This window comes from Xyrauchen texanus, chromosome 27, assembly GCF_025860055.1.
Source record: "Xyrauchen texanus isolate HMW12.3.18 chromosome 27, RBS_HiC_50CHRs, whole genome shotgun sequence".
Classification (NCBI taxonomy): domain Eukaryota; kingdom Metazoa; phylum Chordata; class Actinopteri; order Cypriniformes; family Catostomidae; genus Xyrauchen; species Xyrauchen texanus.
The window spans coordinates 33,045,934-33,067,478 of record NC_068302.1 but is presented as its reverse complement, the minus strand read 5'-3'; the positions used below and the strand labels follow the sequence as shown (position 1 = coordinate 33,067,478).

Sequence of the window (21,545 nt, the reverse complement as noted above, 5' to 3'; positions counted from 1 at the left end):
TATTGATTATTGATGGAGCAACATAATAAAATGAAAATAAATAATAACGGAAGTTTTTTTTTTATTAAAATTAATTCAAAAAATGTTTGGCAAGGAAGACTTTTACCCCACATTTGCGTCCATTGTGAATATGGTAGGACCTAAATACTGGAACTGTTACTCGCGGTCACAGTAGGCGCTCGTGACTTTTATTGTGACGTACCAGTGACGGACCAAATTTTCAAAACAAGTCCGTCTAAATCAGATTACGCATAACGTTCTGTAGCCACTATCCGTTTGCGTAGTCTTAATATATATTTACAATTGAAGCATAAATAAACTTGATTTCTCTTTAGGACATCTCTATTCACTACAATGGCGTCCCGATCTCCGTCATCTTCCCCAGACTCAGCGACGGGCTCCGGTACTGATCCAGCCCGGCCTGACACCGGAGAGCCGCTCGGTGGAGGATCCGATTCGGATTCAGATTTCGGATTAGATAAATTTGATTGTGGCCCTGCGGATACTGCGCTTCGATTGGAAGGAGCAGAGCTGGAGAACGAGTTTGAGGCGGCAGCAGACCGGGTCCGAGATCTTGTCCAGACAGCCAATAGAGAACAGTTGCTCTATTTATACGCCAGGTTCAAACAGGTAAACTCACAACATCTGTCTTTGTCCTCAGTAAATACAGTTTACATGTCTACGACAGGGCAAGGTAGATTCAGAGCAACATCAAAAAAAGTTTGAATTCCCAACCGCTGTTTTTTAATAACAAATTATCATTGTATTATTCATTTAAGATGAACTGACTATGGTACTTTCTTGGCATTCACTTGTTCCCGCGGAACATTAATTGGTGTGCAGCTCTGACAGATGTGTCTGTTGATTCTGTATGAGAGTCAATGGAGATATGCAAGAGTGTCTTTAATTTAGGGTACAATGGGGCACTGAAAGCCACTTTTGACTTTGTTTCCTCCCAAAAACAAGAAAAACAACAAAAACTACCACAATACTTTTTGTCACTTTACACTGCAAAATATTCCTGATCCATGAGATCATTGTAGAGCAATGTCTAAAGTTTTATGTTTATTGTTTTGAATGATTTATGTAGCTAATGAGAATCCCAGAATCTATCACATTTATTTTGAGATAAAATACTTATTGTCATTTTTAGTTTTGTTCAAGGTGAACAAACCAAACATTTTGTAATAACTGTAATAAAAGAATAGTATTTGGGGTAAAAAAACAAACAAAAAAAAAGCCCCTCTGTTGCAGGGGCTAAAGGCTCATATAAAACACATACTTTTTCTTAAGTGGGGCGGATAGATTTGTTATGAAGAATGTTAAAAGTGTGCTCACATTCACTGATTCAACCACAGTGGAGATTCATTTGGTTATTGAATACTTGAGATGATATGGAATGCCAAATGTGATTTAAAATGATCAGAAAATGGTAAACCCTTATTTTGTGAATTAAACAATCTTAATTTGTTACTCAAAAAGCTTAATTTGCTGTCTCAAAAGTATTTACCTAAATTGACAAATTTTGCCCAATAACTATTGTCCCTATTTTATACACAATATCACTATATATCCCCTGGGGGCCTTTTACCCAAAGTGTGGGGTGAAAGGCTTCCTCTCCACCTTTAATTTTTTTAATTAAATAAATAAGCTTTTTTAATAAAAATAAGCTAAATCAAAATTCAATAAAAAATAATATATATTTTTTTCAATCTTTTTAAACTTTGTGACCCAAGAAAAAGCACATTTTATTTAAAGGATTAGTTCACCCAAAAATGAAAATTCAGTCATTGTAAACGCACCCCTGTGTTGTTATAACCGTTTATGACTTTCTTTCTTTTTCTTAACACAAAGGGAGAAATTGTGAAACAATATTGTGCTCAGTGATGTCATACAATAGCAGTTTATGGTAACAACCTATTGAAGCTTCAAAAGAATGCAAAAGTCTAATTCAAAAGTCTAATAAATCATTCCACGAGACTCATAATTGTTATGAAAGCATACAATAATGTTTTGTGAGAAACAATTTATTCTAATGTATTCAATGTACAACACAGCTGCACACAAAACAGAGAAATTAATTTACTAAACATGTCTGAAGAGCTTGTAGTCGAAGAATTTATGCATTTCTATGCCCAGCCTTATTTTGTTATAACGATTTTGGACCAATGCTAGTTCACAGTGGACGGAGTTACACGTGCAGTGCCAAAAAAAAAAAAGTGATTGATAGAATGTACCATCGCTCATCACTGCTGGTTAGGACAAAAACTCTGATTACCACAGAACAAAATTTGTTGATATTGAATGCCCCAATATTGCGAGGATGCTGCGTGAACTGTCGGTCTCCTTAGGGTTAGCCATTGTATGACATCACTGAGCACAATATTTTTTCAAATATTCTTCCTTCGTGTTAAGAAAAAGAAAGTCATATAAGGTTATAACAACACAGGGATGAGCAAACAATGACTGGATTTTCATTTTTGGGGTAACTAATACTTTAAGGTGTGCCTTTAGCCCCGTTGTACCCTACGGTGAAACATTTGACATTGGTATCAGTTTGTGGAGAATTGGTATATCAATGCTGAACTTACTCTATTTAGAAAACAATAAACAAATGAGTCATTTGCATGTTTGACAGGTCAAAGTTGGAAAGTGCAACACACCAAAACCTGGTTTCTTTGATTTCGAGGGACAGAGAAAATGGTAAGACTTTTGGGTTAATTTCACAGTTGACAAAGATGCAACATTTGTTTATTATTTAAGTGACAAACTAGTTTGCTTTTGTATCCAATAACATGAGCTTTAAAATGGCCAAAAAGACAACTCAAATCAAAGCTTTATTGTTAAACAAAGTACTTCCTGTTTACAGGTCGGCATGGAAACAACTGGGGGATATGAGTGCAGAGGATGCCATGCAGGAGTATGTGTCTTGTGTACATGCCCTGGATCCAGAAGGCACCCTGAAGGTAAAGGTCATACTGCTCACTGCAGGGGCCGTTGTATAAGATCAATTTTCAGCAAATTATGAAAACCACACTTAAAGTGATAGTTACATTTATTCACTCAACCTCATGCCATCCCAGATGTGTATGAATTTCTTTATTCTGCTGAACACAAAGATTTTTAGAAGAATATCTGAGCTCTGTAAGTCCTCACAATGCACGTGAATTGTGACCAGAACACCAAAAGCTCCAAAAAGGAGATAAAGTCAGCATAAAAGTAATCCATTAGACTCCAGTGGTTTAATCAATGTCTACTTAAGTAATCCAGTTGGTTTTGGTGAGAACAGACCAAAATATAACTCCTTTTTCATTGTACATCTTGATAACAGTGTCCTTGGCGATCATGATTTCAAGCTCTATTACACTTCCTATAGATATAGAGCCATCTAGCATGCTTTATGTGCTAGCAAGTATAATTGAGCTTGAAATCATAATCATGCCTAGAGTCTGCAATAACAAGATGTGTAGTGAAAAAGGAGTTTCATTTTGGTCCGTTCTCACCCAAAACCGACAATGCTTCAGAAGACACTGGAGTCTAATGAATTACTTTTATGCTGCCTTTATGTGAGTTTTGGAGTTTCAAATGTCTGCTCACCATTCACTTGCATTGTGAGGACCTGCTGAGATATTCTTCTAAAAATCTTTATTTGTCTGGGATGGCATGAGGGTGAGTAAATAATGAGAGATACAGTTTTTGGGTGAAATAATCCTTCAATAATATGTCATTGACCACTGTATTGATTATTTTTATCCAAGCAACTAAATCAGAAATATGTTCAGAAAGATGTTGCCTTCTACCATAACGTAACAATAATGTTATAGAATTGTTTGTAATAGATAAGGGCCCTCTTTCCATTGGACTAAATTACAAGATGATCCTTTTTTAAAAGAATTTTAGTTAGTCGTCCATTCTGCAGTCTCTTGATATGATACAATATGTCAGTCTGTATTATCACTATGAAACGGCATTGATCTTTTCTTGCTTATTTTTATGGTATATTAGTTATCTTTACAAATCTGTCTAATTTCTTTAGGTAAACTGCGATATGTAAGTGGCTACCTACTGATTCTATAAACATCTGTGGAATTCTATGCTGTGAGAACACTACATAAGTGAGTGTGATGATACAATGACCAGCAGGGGGCAATCTCGTATAGAGCGTGTGTTGAGATCCGTCTGTCCTACTCAAAAGTCTTTGGGTAGTTGACCATTGACAAAGAAAATCTAATCACAAGCTGAGGGATCTTAAAGGGTTAGTTCACCCAAAAATGAAAATGGTCATCATTTGTTCACCCTCATGTTGTTTCAAACCTGAATTACTTCCATTCTTCCATAAAACACCAAAGGAGATGTTAGGCAGAATGCCTCAGTCACCATTCACTTTCATTGTATTTTTTTTTTCTCCATACAATGAAAGTGAATGGTGACTGAGGCTAACATTCTGCATAACATTTTTGTGTTCCATGGAATAAAGAAAGTCATACGGGTTATGTATGTACTACGTGAATCAATTTTGACAGAATTACATTTTTTGGATGAGCTATCCCTTAAAATGAATGATAGTCAGGTTTGACTCAACCCTTCATCCCTCTTTCCTGCGTTCATAAATACTTCTTCCTATCGCTCTCATATTCTCTTGATTTCTTTCTTGCTTTTGTTTGCCCCCACCCTTCCTCTCCCTGCTTTTTACCCACAATCCCCATGCCAGTCCTAACTTCTCCTCTGAATCCTTATGTAACACATCTATCTCTCATTGACACCAGTGGCGGTAATGCGATCTGACTTCCATCCAGACTGGCACAAAAGCACATAAACAAATTCTCCACTCACATAATAAACTGATTTTGTTAGTCTGTTATAAAGAGGACAGACAGCTCCGTTACAGGATAGAGAAGGAGAGAGAGACAATAGCTGGTTCCTGACCTCCTGTGTGCTTCTAGAGATAGAAAAGAAAAGAGCATCAGCAGGAATTTTCTTGTGTTTTAATAAAACATAGTTTATTACTCTAGCAAAAAGTGCAGATGCTGTGCTTTTCCACTCAAAGCAGTAATATTTTCTTTCTTCTTTAAGTCGTTGAATTAAAATTGCTGTAGAAAAGAGCCGGGTGGCTGCACAAAGCAATTTTAATCTTTTCTTCTTGTGAGATATCTCTGCTTGAATACCGAATCCTTTGTACTCTCTCTCTCTGTATTACTCAATGATGTGATGTCTGCTAATAAGTATAGGATGAAAAAAGGAAAAATGGTGAATGCAACCGTGTCAGAAATAACAAACTGGACATGCCCAGCAACATTGGCAACATCCTGCCAATTTTCTGTCATGTTTGAGCTCGAGTAGTGGGTGATTGGTCCATTCTTTGTTCAGCTCATTGTATGATAAATTGTTTGTAAGAGTTGCTCCTTTGGGCCACCAATTTCTTTTATACAGTACACTGTGTGTGTGTGTGTGTGTGTGTTTTGCCCATTTTATCAGCTAAACACTGCACTCAGATTTTCTCTTTAAGTAAGGGCTTTTTTACTCTTATGACAAATAAATTCAGTATTTTTGAAACTCTGTAGATGTTTAAGACCTCTTAATGTATATCTCTAGAAATGTTACACCTGAGAAGGTGAGTGCTTTTTACTCTATGATCTAATGAATTTTGTATTTTTTTTTTGTATTATATTTTCTGTATAGGCAGTGTTGGGTCTAAACCAATTACAAAGTAATTAGTTACTGTAATCTAATTACTTTTAGTAAAAAATAGAAGGGTAATGCATTACATTTAAAATTTCAGATCAGATTACAGTTACCAAATTGAATTACTTTTACGTGCATTATAGGGTTATACATACTTCTAATATATTATTTATGTAGAATACATGAATTATGGCCCTGTAACGATCCACTGTGAAGGAGAAATATGAGGTGCTGAGTGTATGACTTGGGTGTAATAATGAACAAGGAGGAAGTACAGATATTATTTTGAATTTGTTGAGTAGAAAAAATGTTTTTGAAAGTAACAAAAAAGTAAAGTAATTAGTAATGTGATTACCTTTTCAATAAAGTAATTAGTTAAGTAATTTGATTACAATTTTAGAGCAATAATATGCCATTTGTTAGCGGATTACTATATTTAAGTAATTTACCAAACATTTTGTGTTTTGATGTTAAAAGCCCTTTAATGTATCTCTAGGCTTCTAATGTGGTCATTATGATTGCTTCCGGTTTGTTGTTGGTGACCTTGTTGGTGAGTTGTTTTTTGTCTTTCGTTAGACGTCGGAGCGAAGGGGAGGAGAAAAGCATATTGGTTTCGGTGGGCCAGCAGTCAGCTGTCTATACCAGGAGGAAATGATAAGGTAACACATCCCTCCTATGAATATAAAGATTTTATTATAATTTCCCTGTAATTTCATTTGATGCAGTGATTACTCTTGCATCAGTGACAGTGGCGTCTCGGGTCATTATTTAGTGTGGGGCACAACATTTTTTTAATACATTATTTGACCGATCTTTGAAATATTGACAAATAATTAATTTTGACAGATAAAAAAGAAACAAGAAAAACATTTTAACCTAGTGCATCAGTTTTGACTTCACTCTTTGTCCCTCACATTCCTGCTATGCATGTGCCTTGTTTATTCTGTGCTATTAATATGCCTATTAGATGTGTATTAACTGCTTCCATCATCATTAATAAGCACCTATTATGGTTTTTCAAATATTACCTTTCATGGAGTGTGTTATATAGCTGTTTGTGAATGTAAAAAAAAAAGTCTGCAAAGTTTCAAAAATCTAAGTGCACAACAAGTTATTGTTATTGACTCCCAAATGAAAGAACTGATTGTGACCACCTGAAACTAGTCGTTAGTAATTCCAGACTTACTTCCTGTACTAACCTACGTAATTTGGTAGCAAAAAAACCTGCCTCTGGTCTGTAGACGTGTGCAGCCAATGCACGCTGTTAGCCTGTTAGCCTCTGCTAACCGGCTAACTCACGTTATTGTCAAACTACATATAAACTTACTACCACTGAGAAGCCGTTGCAATGGTGGTTCGGGTTGATCTTACGATGTCGGCCTCTGGCTCAAATTGTTAATGTAAAACAGAAATCTTTTTCAGACGGAGCTGGAACTCGGATATGGTAGTTGGCGTTTCCTTTCCGAAACGTGCTGTAAGTGGTAGACCAATCACAACAGACTGGGACATATGACCAATTAGAGCAGAGTAGGCTCTCTGTAGGCTCTCTGAATGAATCCTTATGAATGGATCATTGAACGAGTTGTTTTTGAAACTGGTGAAAAAAAGGTAATGCTGCAATTTAAACTATGAGCAAAATAAAGTGATTTTTGACCTTGGATGCATGTAAATGTATTGTGAGACCTTTAAAACTAAATTAGGCACGTTTAAAAAACATAATATGTGCTCTTTAACACCTGGTATTGCATAAGATATGTTTTTCAGAGAAGGTATTTATAATATGTGTATTTTGTCTTATTACGCATGATGTTCTCCAGATCTCGGTTTATTAACATTGAGGATGAAGGGCTAGCCCCATTCATAGAAAATTAGAACTTTTTTAGGCTTTTATGCAACATACCTTAATAATAATAGAATTTCTCTAAAGAATATATATTTTTTCTTGTACAATGGACATAAAACACGTTTAAGTTGAGAAAAATATATTATTTCTTAAAATACATTTATGACTATGACATGAAATTTGCACAACAGCTCCACCTCTGGTGGAGCTTAGCCCCACTTGCCCCTACTGTAGAGGCGTGGCTGATCAGTGAGGCATTATTCATTTTCATGCTCATGGAACTCGAGGACGACAGACGTCCCGTTGCTTCCTTCCTTTAATGAGAAAATTAAGGCCCGAATTCACATGGTTTTACCTCTTAAATTAAGAGTATTAGTATGCATGCGAAGGGGAAGAAGAGGCCTGAGAAAACGGTGGAATTTATTATTTTTATGATTATGTCGATGATGAAAATGTGAAATGGATGGATCCGTTCAAGGATGAATGGTTGGGTGAAAGGCAAATATGGAAGTATCAATGCAACAGGGGTTGACTCGTCCCCAGAGAACTGTTGTTCTTTGGGGATTGGAAAGCAAAGAGACAATTATCTTCCCGTTCCCCCTCCTCTCCTCTCATTTGTCGGTCGCTGAGCGGCCTACCTCGGGCGTGACCCGATCAGACGGCCACGCAGACTGCTTCACTGCTTTCCAATTTCCAACCTCAGTGATTGAGAGCCCTCCTGCATATTCAAACCTCTCGTTAGCATTTGATTAGAAAATTTGCATGGCCCCTGTGTTGCTTGATTGCTGAATTAGACACCCTGTAGTTCACTGACCATCTGATCACACAAAACTGGCACGACCTAGCAAAAGAATCAGTTCCATTCTGATTAGTTGGCTTTAAGCAACTTCAGAGAATCGAGGTGCACCAGACCGACCTGGAAAATAAATCATGTTGGTTCCAGGTTGTGTGGAAGGACTAATCTCTGGATTTTAAAAAGTTTGTGATGTTAATGCCATCAAATGTACATATTGGCACATTCAGAAAGATATACAGAGTTTTGTTTGAAGCACTTCGTAGCAAGCAAACTAGATATTCACGAGCACAAATCTTTCTGTACTGTCCCGCTTGCATAGCTTTATACAGTGCAGGACATTGAAGAGACAGTAAGTCTATCCCTCACAGCCTCATTTTCATCTCTGTCAAAAATCAAAGACAGTGCCACTGTGAATGTAGCATGATCCAGTGTACCTGCAGGAAGTTGTAACCGAGGTAGCTTCCCCTCTGAAAAGAATGCATTGACAGATGGAGTTGTGCTTTTAGAGGACCATGGCGAGAGAGTGATGTGAAAAAAGAATGATGTGATTAATGGGAACCAGGGGTGTCACTTTGTTTTAAAAAGTGGTGGAGACAGTTTCGGAAGAGGGGGGAGGGGGAGGGGGGGTGATGTCACAAAGTGGTGAAACTCATATTATTTAGATTACGTGCAGTCAAATAATCATTTATTGTTTTGATAAATAGACATTATTGTTCAAGTGCTAAGTCAGATTTTGTTAGTCATTGGATAAAAAGATGGATCAGTAAGCTTTAATCAGAAGTTTTTGCCTCTAGTACAAGGAGTTCTGGGTTCTAGTGCACCCATAAATAACGTTTTAATTTATGTCATGTATGTATGTTTGATGTATATTGTGAGACACATCTGTTTGTATTTTGCTTTGCGAAAATGTTTGGATGAGAGAACCTCCCCACCCATTGTCATTTAACACCACTAATAACAGCCACAACGGGCACTCATCAAAACATACAAAATAACAAACTCCAAATGCTGGTTCGCCATTTATTATACACACACACACAAATGAAATGGAAACTATTTCTTCTTCATTAGACACTTACCTGACTAAAGTTATTGTGGGGGACAAAATTGGCAAAGGCAAAAAGTGGAAGGGACATGTCCTACCTGTAAATAAAGCCTATGATGGGAACAGTGTCGGTTCATAAATATCAGGCCGTTTTTGAAGGCAGTGTACTTTTGGAGGGGGTGTGATGTGTCACCTGCACACCAGATGAGAAGCGCCACTCAAAAAAATCCCCCCAAAAATAAAGAAATTCAAAGCGCTGTCTTTGATTTTGAGGCTGTGATGTAAATGAGTCTGTGAGGGATAGACTTACCGTCCCTTCAATGTCATGCACTGTATAAAGCTAGAAAAAGCTCCTACATCACATCAAATTTTTCATAACTCATGTTGTCTGGGTATTTTTGTCTACTGAAATTTCTTGGAAAGATATTTTTCAATGTTTCGTCAGTGGAATAATCCAAAAACACTTTAAACAATGGTAAAACCCATTGAATGTAATGACCCAATTCTTTTTGACATTAACAACAAAAGGCATAGGAAGCATTTTTTCCTCTCTTCTAAAAGTTGATAACTAAGCAAGCAATATGGTTTGTTGCATTTTATTATTGCATTTTGCATTGTTTGTTCCTGCTGCTCACGACGCTATCAGAACCGACCTGTGACCCACTTTTGTGTCCTCAGTTGGGAGTCACTGCTGTAAACTAAACAGCTAGATTACTGTTTTATATACTCCATAGAGTATATTTAGCTTTGTGTGTAACCACCTTTCATTATAAACAGTTATCTTTTGGTCAGTGAAGGTTGATCAAGCATGGTGGAATGACAGAGTTGCCAGTGACCTTCCCAGCATGCTCAGCGGTAGCACTGATGCCATGTAATTTATCAGTGGGCCATTAATCAGGTGTAAGAGTGTGCTGGTGTGTGTGTGTGTGTGTGTGTGTGTGTGTGTGTGTGTGTGTGTGCTGAGGCTTAGGAACACAGGCCAGCATCAGTCTGACGAATGAGTAGTTTTATTGATTAGTTGCCCTGGGAGACAGATGATGCCCACATGGCATAGACACACTGGGTCATGGTAAGACCACACACGCACACACACCTTCACACGTTCATGCTTATGTACTTGAAAGAAAGCCAGGGTTACTGTGCACTTATACGCAGATATATATTTTGGTCCTACTTTTAAGTCATTTATTTTTCAAACAATACCAAAGCTGAAGTTTAATACTTGGGATAAGGGGTTTGTTCAAATATCTAATATACAAACTGATGATTAGTGTCAGTGTAATGTTTCCATATTGCCACTTATCCTAAGATTCTGAGAAAACTAGACTACACTGATTCACTCCCATCAGTTCATTTAAAGTTAGGCACTCTGTCCATTTCCTAAATCTCTCAAGCATGGAGGTCCCGTCCACTGACAGTCTCCTCTGCCCTCCCCCTGTAATGAGAGTGAGGGGCGACCACACAATAGGGCTCCAAATTCAATTAATCTGCCATCCTGCATGGGCAACAGGGGCAGGGGTAAATCTCTTAATGAGATTTCTCCCACCAACTGTACCTCATCCCCATTCTATCTCTCCTTCTCTGTCTCTCTCTATCCCTCGCTCTCCCCTGCCTGGCTTGGCCTGGCTTGGCCCAAATGGCACAAGGTGATTAGAGACGAAAATAATTAAAACTGCTGTGGTGTTTGGCAGGCTCATGAGAATGTGCCACAGAGGTGAAGAGGTGTGACCGTGGGATGCATGCCAGTAAAATTATGTTTGCAGCATGTCACACCTGTGCACATCAGTGTGGACACTAGATCTGTTTTCAGGAAGAAAATTGTTTATTTTGTCTGAAGTGGCTTCTGCTCTTGGGTGGTAGGTGGCTAGGAAATCCCATTATTTGTAAAGAATGAGGCTTCTACACTCTATATAGTTAAAATAGCTCTCTATCTAGGGTGACAGTTGTGGCTCTGGTTATGTTATATTAAATTTGATGCATGTCATTTTTTTTCTCCCAACCCAGCTTAAGATACGAACAACTATAAGTAAGCCATTGGTGGATGTTTTCAAAAAGTGTAAACAATGTGGTTCTGTGGTGCTTTCAACATTGCTTTGTGACTATGATTTAGTGATTTTTTTCAATGGGTCTTTGAAGTTGTTTGATGATGTTTGTAATGTTTCTCTGATATTACCCAAATGGTTATCACCTTTTTTGCACTCATTTGCATTCTTCCTGTTTTGTTGTCTTTGACCACAGGGAAGAGGATAAAAACATTTTTGATTACTGCCGAGAGAACAACATCGAACACGTCAGCAAAGCCATCAGCTCCAAGAAAGTGGATGTGAACACAAAGGACGAAGAGGTAAAAAACTAATTTTACTATTAAAGGGCTATTGCACCCCAAAATGAAAATTCTGATGTCATTTATTCATGTTAATGTCGTTGCAAACCCATATGATTTTTTATCCTCCATGGAACACAAAAATACATGTTGAGCCAAATGTTAGGGACAGACAGCCTCAGTTCCCATTTACTTCCATTGTATGGAAAATGATGTAATGAAAGAGAATGGTGACTGAGACTAATATACTGCCTAACATCTTGTGTGTTCTACAGAAGAAAGAAAGTCATATGGAGTTGGAACAACATTAGGTTGAGTAAATGATGACACCATTTTTATTTTTGTGTGAACTTTCCCTTTAATAATGATATTTTTGGAATATATTGTCTTGATACCATCTACTAGAACCTGAATTTTTGCATTTTCACTCTGTCACCTTACTTTTCTCTCTCTCTCTATCCGTGTAGAGATCAGCCCTCTGCGTTTCCCACACGACTAAAACCCTAAAGGTCACTGGGTGCCCCATCCATCCGTTCATCCCATTTTTATTCACGTATCATTGTGACCAACTGGCCTGTTTCATTTCTGTCAGCACTCCAACCAGTTGGCTCACCAGGTCGGCCAGATGGCCGCCTTTGTCAATCCACTATTGTTGTCTCGTTCAACAGATAAGCCTCTAGAGGGCACTAGTGAATTTTAAACATTACTGTTTACACTTGCAGGGCAAGCCACACTGACATTCGTTGGGTTGTGAATAAGAGAAGAAAAAAACAGGTGGATTTTTATTTAAAATTGAATCATATTTTCTTGAATATATTAAATTAAATACGTTTTTGTGTTGGAGCCATGTTTCAGTGGCCTGACCCGTGATGCTCCTGTGAGTTTGACAACATAAGTGAGTTTGAATCTGGCTTTTTCGACCCAGTTTCTCCCTATTTTCCCTATCATTTCCTCTCCTCTTTGATATATGGATAAAAGCAAAAAAAGGCTATCTGTAGAGCACACAACGAGATGTTAGGCAGTATATTAGTCTCAGTCACCATTCGCTTTCATTACATCATTTTCCATACAATGGAAGTAAATGGGAACTGAGGCTGTCTGTCCCTAACATTTGGCTCAACATGTATTTTTGTGTTCCATGGAAGATAAAAAAGTCATATGCACAGTGGGGTCTAAAAATCTTGTGTGCTTCAATGGAAGCAAGGAAATCTGACTTTTTATACAAATAAACTTGAGTTGCCTGGTCAATGCCACAAATTTAGATTTGATTTGTGACCTAGAAATGGTGCATATTCTTAACAATGTATTATTTGTTTTACATCATAATGAACATTTCTTTGTTTTACATTTTTCAACAAAATCCCAAAACTGTGGGTTTTATCCAGACTTAATTTAGATTTTCAATCACAGATTTTCAGTGTGGTCTCAGCCTTTTGCCTCACACTGTATTTGTATACATTATTGTGTTTTTATCTTTGCACTACACTAAGCATTTCTTATCATAAGACATTTGGCTTACTACGTCTTCCAGCAATCACATGTAGCCACCACTTGACTGTACTGTTCTCAAGGTCACATATGTGAACAATGAGGCCTAGCTTCCAACCTGAAACCCACAAAATGCAGCATTAACTCACTGCAGCATTAAGACATGACATATGGACTCTGCTCTGAACATAATGCCATTTGATGTTTTCAGCAGAGGCTGTTGCCAGTGGCTTGATCTGAGCTGAGATGAGCTTCTTGACTGCCCTTTGATCTCCTCAGGGTCAGCCTGCCTCTGCAGAGGTCAGATACATTACCCTTAATGTACAGTGCAGCCGGGTATGTGGCAGTGGGGAAATAATCTCAATGATGATAATAGATCAGAATACACTGGGACACAACTGGGAAAGTAGATAGTGTGGAGAGGAAGCTTGGACCTGGGGAAGCAACACGCTGTGGTTCTTGAAGAGCTTTTGCTTGATTGTCAGTGTGGTGGTCAGATGTGCACTGTTCATGTTGTGTTTTTTCTGTCTTATTGTGATGGTGATATCTTAAATGCCCTGAGGTCAGCAGGTTTACACACGCCTCCAACAGACACGAGCCCCTCCACCTGAACAAAGGAGGGCCGGACTCATTTGTGCAAATGTCCCAACAAATTTTTGCTTTCTTTTTCTCCCTCTGTCTGTGTTGGAGCGGCCCCATCAATTACATGCAATTGAGCTGCCAGATCTCCACCCTCTTTGGCAGGGGCATTGTAAAGCAAGAGGTTTCCTATTCATCTGCACTGAGACCTGTTCACTGTAGAGTCCATGCCTGTCACACTTAATCCAGAGCTCTTACACTGGGGCAGAAATGTGTAATCAGTGGGATTTTTAGGTCTTTACTCTTTACAGAGCTCTTCCTTTAAGTTGGAAAGATGAGCTGTGGCTTTGTTATCTATTTTTGCCAAGACATTGATGACAAAAAAGGAAGTTTTAGCACTAATGCTAGTTTATGTCTTCTCTGAAGTAATGTGATTACGAAATAACAAACTTGGAGATTCGACGCAGAGCTGTTCATGTCTTTGGATTGTGAGTTGTGAGATTATGCGTGGTGGTGTCGTATTGGGCTAAAGCACATAACTGTTATTCAGAAGGTCGATGGTTCGATCCCTATGGCCACCACCATTGTGTCCTTGAGCAAGGCACTTAACTCCAGGTTGCTCCGGGGGATTGTCCCTGTAATAAGTGCACTGTAAGTCGCTTTGGATAAAAGTGTCTGCCAAATGCATAAATGTAAATGTAAATGGATTATATTAGATATTATATATAGGGTAGACTGAGGCTAGTTGTCACACTTTTTACTCCAGCAAAGATTTCTTAGAGTAAGTTTATTTTTAAAAGTAATTTTCTGCATTGGCTACAAAAAAAAGCTGTTGAGTATTTTCACTGTTATTGTCCAGGAAAAAAGGTTAATGAACACATGTTCACCTTTTGTGACAACTCAACCCAATAGTTGGGCATGTTGTCACATGTATGGGGTTAGTTGTCACAATAGAACCTGCTATTAAACCAGTGGCGTAGGTTTGATGTGAATATTTAGGGGGAAGTGTTCCCCTGATACTCCTCATCACAACCAACAAAACAAAATCTACACCTCTCTTTAAATCTATGTCTGCACTACACAAAATATTATAGGCTTTTCAATCAAATTTAAAGGGCTGGTTCACCCAAAAATGAAAATTCTCTCATCATTTACTCAACCTCATGCCATCCCAGATGTGTATGACTTTCTATTTTCTGCAGAACACAAATATTTGTAGAAGAATATCTCAGGTCTGTAGGTCGTTACAGGCAGCATAAAAGTTGTCCATAAAACTCCAGCTGTTAAATCCATATCTTCAGAAGCAAAATGATAAGTGTGGGTGGGAAACTGATCAATTATTAAGTCCTTTTTTACTATAAAATCTCCACGTTCACATTCTTCTTTTGTTTTTGGAGATTCACATTCTTTGTGCATATCTCCAATTACTGGGCAGGGAGGAGAATTTATATGGACCTACAGAGCTATAATATTCTTCAAATAAACTGTGTTTGTGTTCAGCAGAATAAAGAATGTCATACACATCTGGGATGGCATGAGAGTGAGTATATGATTTATAAAAGCAAGAAATATGGAAAAGTTACTTACAAAAATATAAAAACGTATAATTGAAAAGTGTATACATTTAAAGCACGTCACACCTGCCCCAATAATAAAGTATGACAACATTCCCGACCTGAATTTCATGAAAATAACTTTTGTCCTAGGAACACATTTTAATATAGTTCCATGGTTCGAATTACGTGGGAGCCAGTGGGAGCTGAGCTCCCATAGAGAGAGGATGAGCTCCCATGAAAGCAGTAAAATCATACACCTGTGGGGGTCTCTAAAAATCATCAGCACCATTATTTTAAATTACAAATAAAGCATTTTTTCCTTCAATATATTCCTTCAATGTTTATGTTAACCCTTTTGCACGTATGATCGATCAACACCGGTGTGATTAGAACGGTCAGTGCATCACGTGATCAACTGCTAAATTCAAACGCGCTTTCGCGCTTTGGCTGGCGCTGAGCCAGAGACAGACGCGCTCAGTGCTGCTGTCATGTATCACAACCATAGACGGATCAACTGTTCTGTGTTTTCAACCACATAATGTTTATTTTAGGTTTCAGACATTTAAATACACATAAGTACTAGCAAAAAAATATTTTGAGTTTGTAAAATACACACTGATGTCTAGGGAAGCGGCAAAAATAATCCTTTCCATTAACGTTACGTTACAATAAGACACACAGATACACATTGTGTAAGTAGCTTTACATTTTACTCTATTCTTCTCCCAGTTCACCGGCCACTTACTTTCATGTATTTCGTGAGAAGTTGAGGAACTGACGTGTTGTAAAATAACATGGCGCCGCCCATCGCACATACAGCTCAACTAACTTAACGCGATCGTTATAAAGGCGTTTAAACAACAAAACACATCCACTTGCACATATTTGACAATCGGAATATCAGTGTTTCATGTTATAGCTAATACATTTGTGAATATTTTGTATAAAAAAGGAAAAATGACATAAAAGCAGATCATCATTCATTCAGCGCTGTGTTGTGGTTGCACTGTGTAACGTGACAAGCAATGATGCGTCACCATGGAAACATTAAAGTGACAGGTTCTAAATAACGGTCACCTAGAATAACTCACGCTGGGGGATCAGTTAGAATATTTTAGAAATAGTGTAAAGTTCAGAACCAGCAACCATGCCACCAAAAATAAAAAAGACTGCTACCAACATCAGGTACAACTTTGGCAAAATTCGGGTTTATTTAAAAAAAACAAAAAACATCATCAGAGGACAGTCTACTCGTTTCTCTACTCCTGTATTAATAAACATTGAAATCAAAAGAATCAAGTGCAGTGTTAAGCAATTATTTATCACACACACCACGCCTGCTTATAGGCTACTTTTTTTTTTTTTTTAAGAGACCCCCACAAAGATGAAATCATAATTCGAACCCTGTAGTTGACCCTTGACTTAATGTATGCCAGTGTGGTTTGATTATGTTTGCTTGTTTAGCCAAGAGTTTTAGAATTTTACTTTGCAGGGAATAATACACACACACACACTTATCAGGGTAACCAAAATATAAAACCAATGCTAAAGAAAACACTAATTTGTGCAATTGGATTTTTGTCTCCAAATCTTACCATTCCGACATATAGCCTTGTGACAACTCCCCTACCATGGTACAAAATTATTACCATATTCATGTACCATTGGATTAACTTAGTACTGCAAGCATGGTACATGTATCGAAACCAAGGTATTCTACCATGTCCAAAAACTGGTATTTTTGGCTAGTGATCCAAGAGTTCCAGTGCTGTAGTTCCAGAGAAATGGTGTGCCTTGGGAGGAGAGAATGAGAAAAGAAAAATGTTTGGCTATATCTCTGATGAAAATTTGACAAACAGTCCAGGGTATACCCTCCCCCCTAAAAAAGAAAAAAACCCTTGTGGTGTAAGACTCTCTCATAAATATCAATTTTAACATGCAGCAGTGGAGATCAATATCATTTCAGCCATGGAATACGACTTAAGAAGTTTGCTTTATCTAATTGGCCTTCACTGAAAAATGAACTCTGCAGCCTTGATAGGTACAAGCAGCTTCAGGCCTGGGGGCGGTCGGAGAAGCGGGGACGGCTTTGGTGATCAAGGGTCTACTCTATTTTTTGTTCCCAGAACCCCATCACTCATTGCTAAAGACTCTCCCGTCCCACCGCAATTTGTTTCTGGAGTGCCCATGATCCTTCCCTCCCACAATGCCCTTCTCTCTCGCTTGCGTGGTGGCCAGAGCAGAACTCATCCTGTCAGCACATCGTTAAATAGTTGGGTCTAAAGGCTCTTGAGTTATAAATTGTTGTGCATAATTTATTTTTTCTGGAGGAGAGAAATCTATTGTGAAGTTAACTTTATATAAGCCTGCATAACAAAAGGGAATAAATGAATGTGTTAGAGGTGAAGAGGGATTCATCCATCTGAAGGTCGGATGGTCTGTAGACACTTCCATGGTTTTGGTTTGCAGACGGCCTGCAAAAACAGCTATTATTAATTTTTCTACTCGCCTCTTGGCTGCTGCTCATTTAAATGCTCTACGATCAAAGGCAGAAAGAGAGTTTGTTCAATAACTGTATCTAAATTAGAGTAAGGAATTTAATTACGAGATCGAACTCCTTGGATTGACTCAAGGATGTATTGTGCCTTGTTTGAAATTGAGCAAAATGTTGGCGTCTCTGTGATTTCATGGAAGCTAACTGTTTTCTGTAGAGCTTCTCAAACTGTGGTCCGTAGACAACTGGTGATCTGTGAAGAAAAATGCACCGATATGAACATTTTTGGTCAATTCAGATTGTAACAAAAATCTATAGGCTAATACCGATATTTTGCTACTTACCTTATTTTGTAATCAGATCATTGTTTTGCTAAGGAATAATGCTTTAAAAAAAATTTCATATAGGCACAAAAACTGTATTATTCTAACCATAAATAATTTCCATTGAAAATGGATTAGATCTTTTGAACACATTACAGGCCGAAATGACATTAAAGATTAATACAAGAAAAATTATGATAATATGATGATTAATTTGGGGAAAAAAGGTTATTTTGCTCTTCTAAAACATTTTTGAACTTTTGTTTTGCAATTCTAAACACACATTTGACATATTATGATAGAACTTTACAAATACATACATGCTTTACTTTGACAAAAAAAAAATATTTTGGTAGGTGTTTCTTTGTATTACACACTGAAAAAGTGATTATAAACTTTATACAGCACAATTAATGTATGTAATTCTAAATAACTGTTGTTTTTTCATATCAGCATTTTCATGCTTAAGACTGATATGTCTATGTTTTTTAATTGGTCAGTAATTGGCTGATAAATATCGATGGCCGCTACATCAGAACATCCCCAAAATAAATAGAATAATTATAATTGAAAAAGCATCATTAATCAACTTATAACATTGAAGTAACTGATTGTGTTAGCAGTCTAGTTCATTTCAATTAGAATTAAGAACAAAACAGGACAAAAATGTAAGAAAATATTATATATTGGCGAAGAGAATGTCGAATAACACTCATGAATGAGATTTGGGAAGTCAGGTGGTCTGCAAATTTTTGTTGTACTGCTGAAGTGATCCAACACTTGAGAAAGTTTGAGAACCACTTCTTTTGAGAGATTATAGCTGCATCTCAAATCGTATATGTCCCAAATACATGTAGTACAAAACAGCTGGTGTTCCATTTGAGATGAAACCACACTAAAGGGTGTAGTTCACCCAAAACTGAAAATGCTCTCTTCATTTACTCACCCTCATGCAATACAAGATGTGTATGACTTTCTTTCTTCTGCAGAATACAAACAAAGATTTTTAGAAGATTATCTCAGATCTTTACAATGTAAGTGAATGGTGACCAGATCTTTGAAGATCCAAAATCACACAAAGGCCACAAGAAAAGAAATCAGTATGACTCCAGTGATCACATCTATGTCTTTAGAAGCAATATAATAGGTGTGAGTGAGAAACAGATCAATATTTAAGCCCTTTTTTTTACTGTAAATCTCCACTTTTGAAAAAAAATGTGTGCTTTTTGGAGCTTCAAAGGTCTGGTCACCATTCACTTGCATTGTAAGTATCAAAAGAGCTGAGATATTCTTCTAAAAATCTTTGTGTTCTGCAGAAGAAAGAAAGTCATACACATCTCGGATGGATCATGAGAAAATGATGAGAGAATGTTCATTTTTGGGTGAACTTTAAGGTTCATACACTAGATTGTCGGGTGCATAGTGTAAGTGCACAGCTTATCACCTTGTGTTCCAGATTGTGAGCGTGACAAAATAGTTTTTTCTGCTTTGAAGTTTTGTAGTAATGATTGTTTGTTGTTTTTCAGGGCCGAGCTCTCCTTCATTGGGCGTGTGATAGGGGCCACAAAGACATGGTATCCCTGCTGCTGCAGAGTAATGCTGAAATCAATAGCCAGGTAAGTTTGTAAACTCAAGCTGCCAAATAGAGATGTAATGATGTTAAAGACTCCGATTGCAAGTTAATTTTCATGGCTTTTATATATATATATATATATAAACTGTTTTGTCCATTAACCAAACTACACACACTAAAACATTTAATTTCTTTTAAAACCGGGTATAGAAAAAATAAGCCCTTTAAATTTTGGATTTCAAATATCCACCAATAATGAGTGAAAAATCCTACTCTCAATACTGTGTGCTTTCTTTTTGAGTTACTGGTATTATTTTATTAATACTATATGCCACGAGAGGCTGTGTGATACCACAGGTAAGGGGCATTCTTCAGCACTTTAAATTCTTCTCCCCTTTACACTCTCTTGGCTCATTGCTTTCAAAAAACAGCAGCAACAACAATATGATGAAAAACATCCATTTTTAATTAGCAGTTCAATGTCTTTATTAAAGCAATAGTTCACCCAAAAATGAAAATGATCTCATAATTGATTGACCTTTAAGCCATCCCAGATGTCTTTTCTTCTTTTGCAAAACCGAAATGAAGCTTTTTATAAGCACATTTCAGCTCTGTATGTCCACACAATTAAAGTGAATGGGTGCCAAAGGGCTGATGGATGTTTGACGGTCCAAAATGCATATTTAGGCATCTATCTACATCAGTGGTTCTCAACTGGCTTTGCTTTGGGACCTAGATTTTGCATTGAAAGTCAAGAGCATTTCAAGTATAAGGGCATGCATCGAGTGACATTACTTTTGTTGTTCTACAGGATGTTTTCTCTCCCCCCTTTTAAAAATTGAAGAGAATATTTATGTATAGGTTATGATCCCATTATTATCCCATTTGTTTCCTAATTTCAAACATCATTCAAATAGAACATGCATATTACACGGGAGGAAAGGCTCCTCATAACGATCGTTAGGTCAGTTTAGCTAGTCTTAAATAATAGTAATAATTATAACAAATTATTGTATTAATGAAAAAATAAATACTAGCTGAAACACATCTTGAAACTTTAACTACAACTGCCACAGTTGATATAAAATGAGTCGTTGATATAAAATATGCGCGTTAACATGTTTTTAGTGTGATAAAAGTGCTTCCTAACCTTTTCCATGAAAAGTCATAGCCAATTTTACAACTTCATTGCCATGACAATGTCATGTCAACAAAGCCTAAAACGACTGTAAAAATTATGATTTTGACAACTTTACAGCTCAAATAATACATTACTTTTTACAGAAGAATTAATGGAAGTGCGTTTATAAATTTATAAGCTTCAAATTTCTTCCTTTTAAACCCTCCAAAGATTGGCCTCACTGTAACCTAAATTTTTGCTTTTTTTAAAGAAAAGGATGGACGAGTCGAAATTATTTTTTGTAGTGATCAAGATTATGCCACAAGTGCTGTTGATTGAGCTTAACTTGCCTTGAACTTGGAATATTTCTTTAAATATTACAACTTTGTTGCCATGACAACTTAACTTCGGTAAATCCTGCAAGCAATTTGATCACATTAAAATCACGTTGGACACAGATTTTATCACACAAAATTCATGTTACGAGTATAATGTTTATGTCTTGTGGCTATACTTTTAAAACCGTTGTATTGTAATGTTTATAAACAGGCCCCATTCACTTCCACGAGTCTTACTGTAACCATGATTTAATTTATTTTTTAAACGAGGGACAAGTCAATATTATACTACAAATGCTTTCGACTGAGCTAAACTTAACTGAAACCGGAACATTCTTTAAAGTTTACTAGTGTTATTTGATTTTCATTGGGAGTTAGTACACCC

At 37.1% G+C, this 21,545-nt stretch overlaps 1 protein-coding gene across 1 annotated transcript in view; it reads left to right on the top strand.

Annotated features, from left to right (window-relative positions):
- Positions 1 to 208: 208 nt before the first annotated feature.
- acbd6 (acyl-CoA binding domain containing 6) overlaps positions 209 to 21,545 on the top strand; it is a 52,217-nt gene continuing 30,880 nt past the window's right edge. The window contains exons 1-6 of the mRNA XM_052094485.1: positions 209 to 630; positions 2,639 to 2,703; positions 2,870 to 2,966; positions 6,259 to 6,341; positions 11,605 to 11,710; positions 19,656 to 19,745. Coding sequence (XP_051950445.1) covers positions 355 to 630; positions 2,639 to 2,703; positions 2,870 to 2,966; positions 6,259 to 6,341; positions 11,605 to 11,710; positions 19,656 to 19,745 — 717 coding nt within the window. The 5' untranslated portion in view covers positions 209 to 354. The remainder of the gene's footprint in view (positions 631 to 2,638; positions 2,704 to 2,869; positions 2,967 to 6,258; positions 6,342 to 11,604; positions 11,711 to 19,655; positions 19,746 to 21,545) is intronic.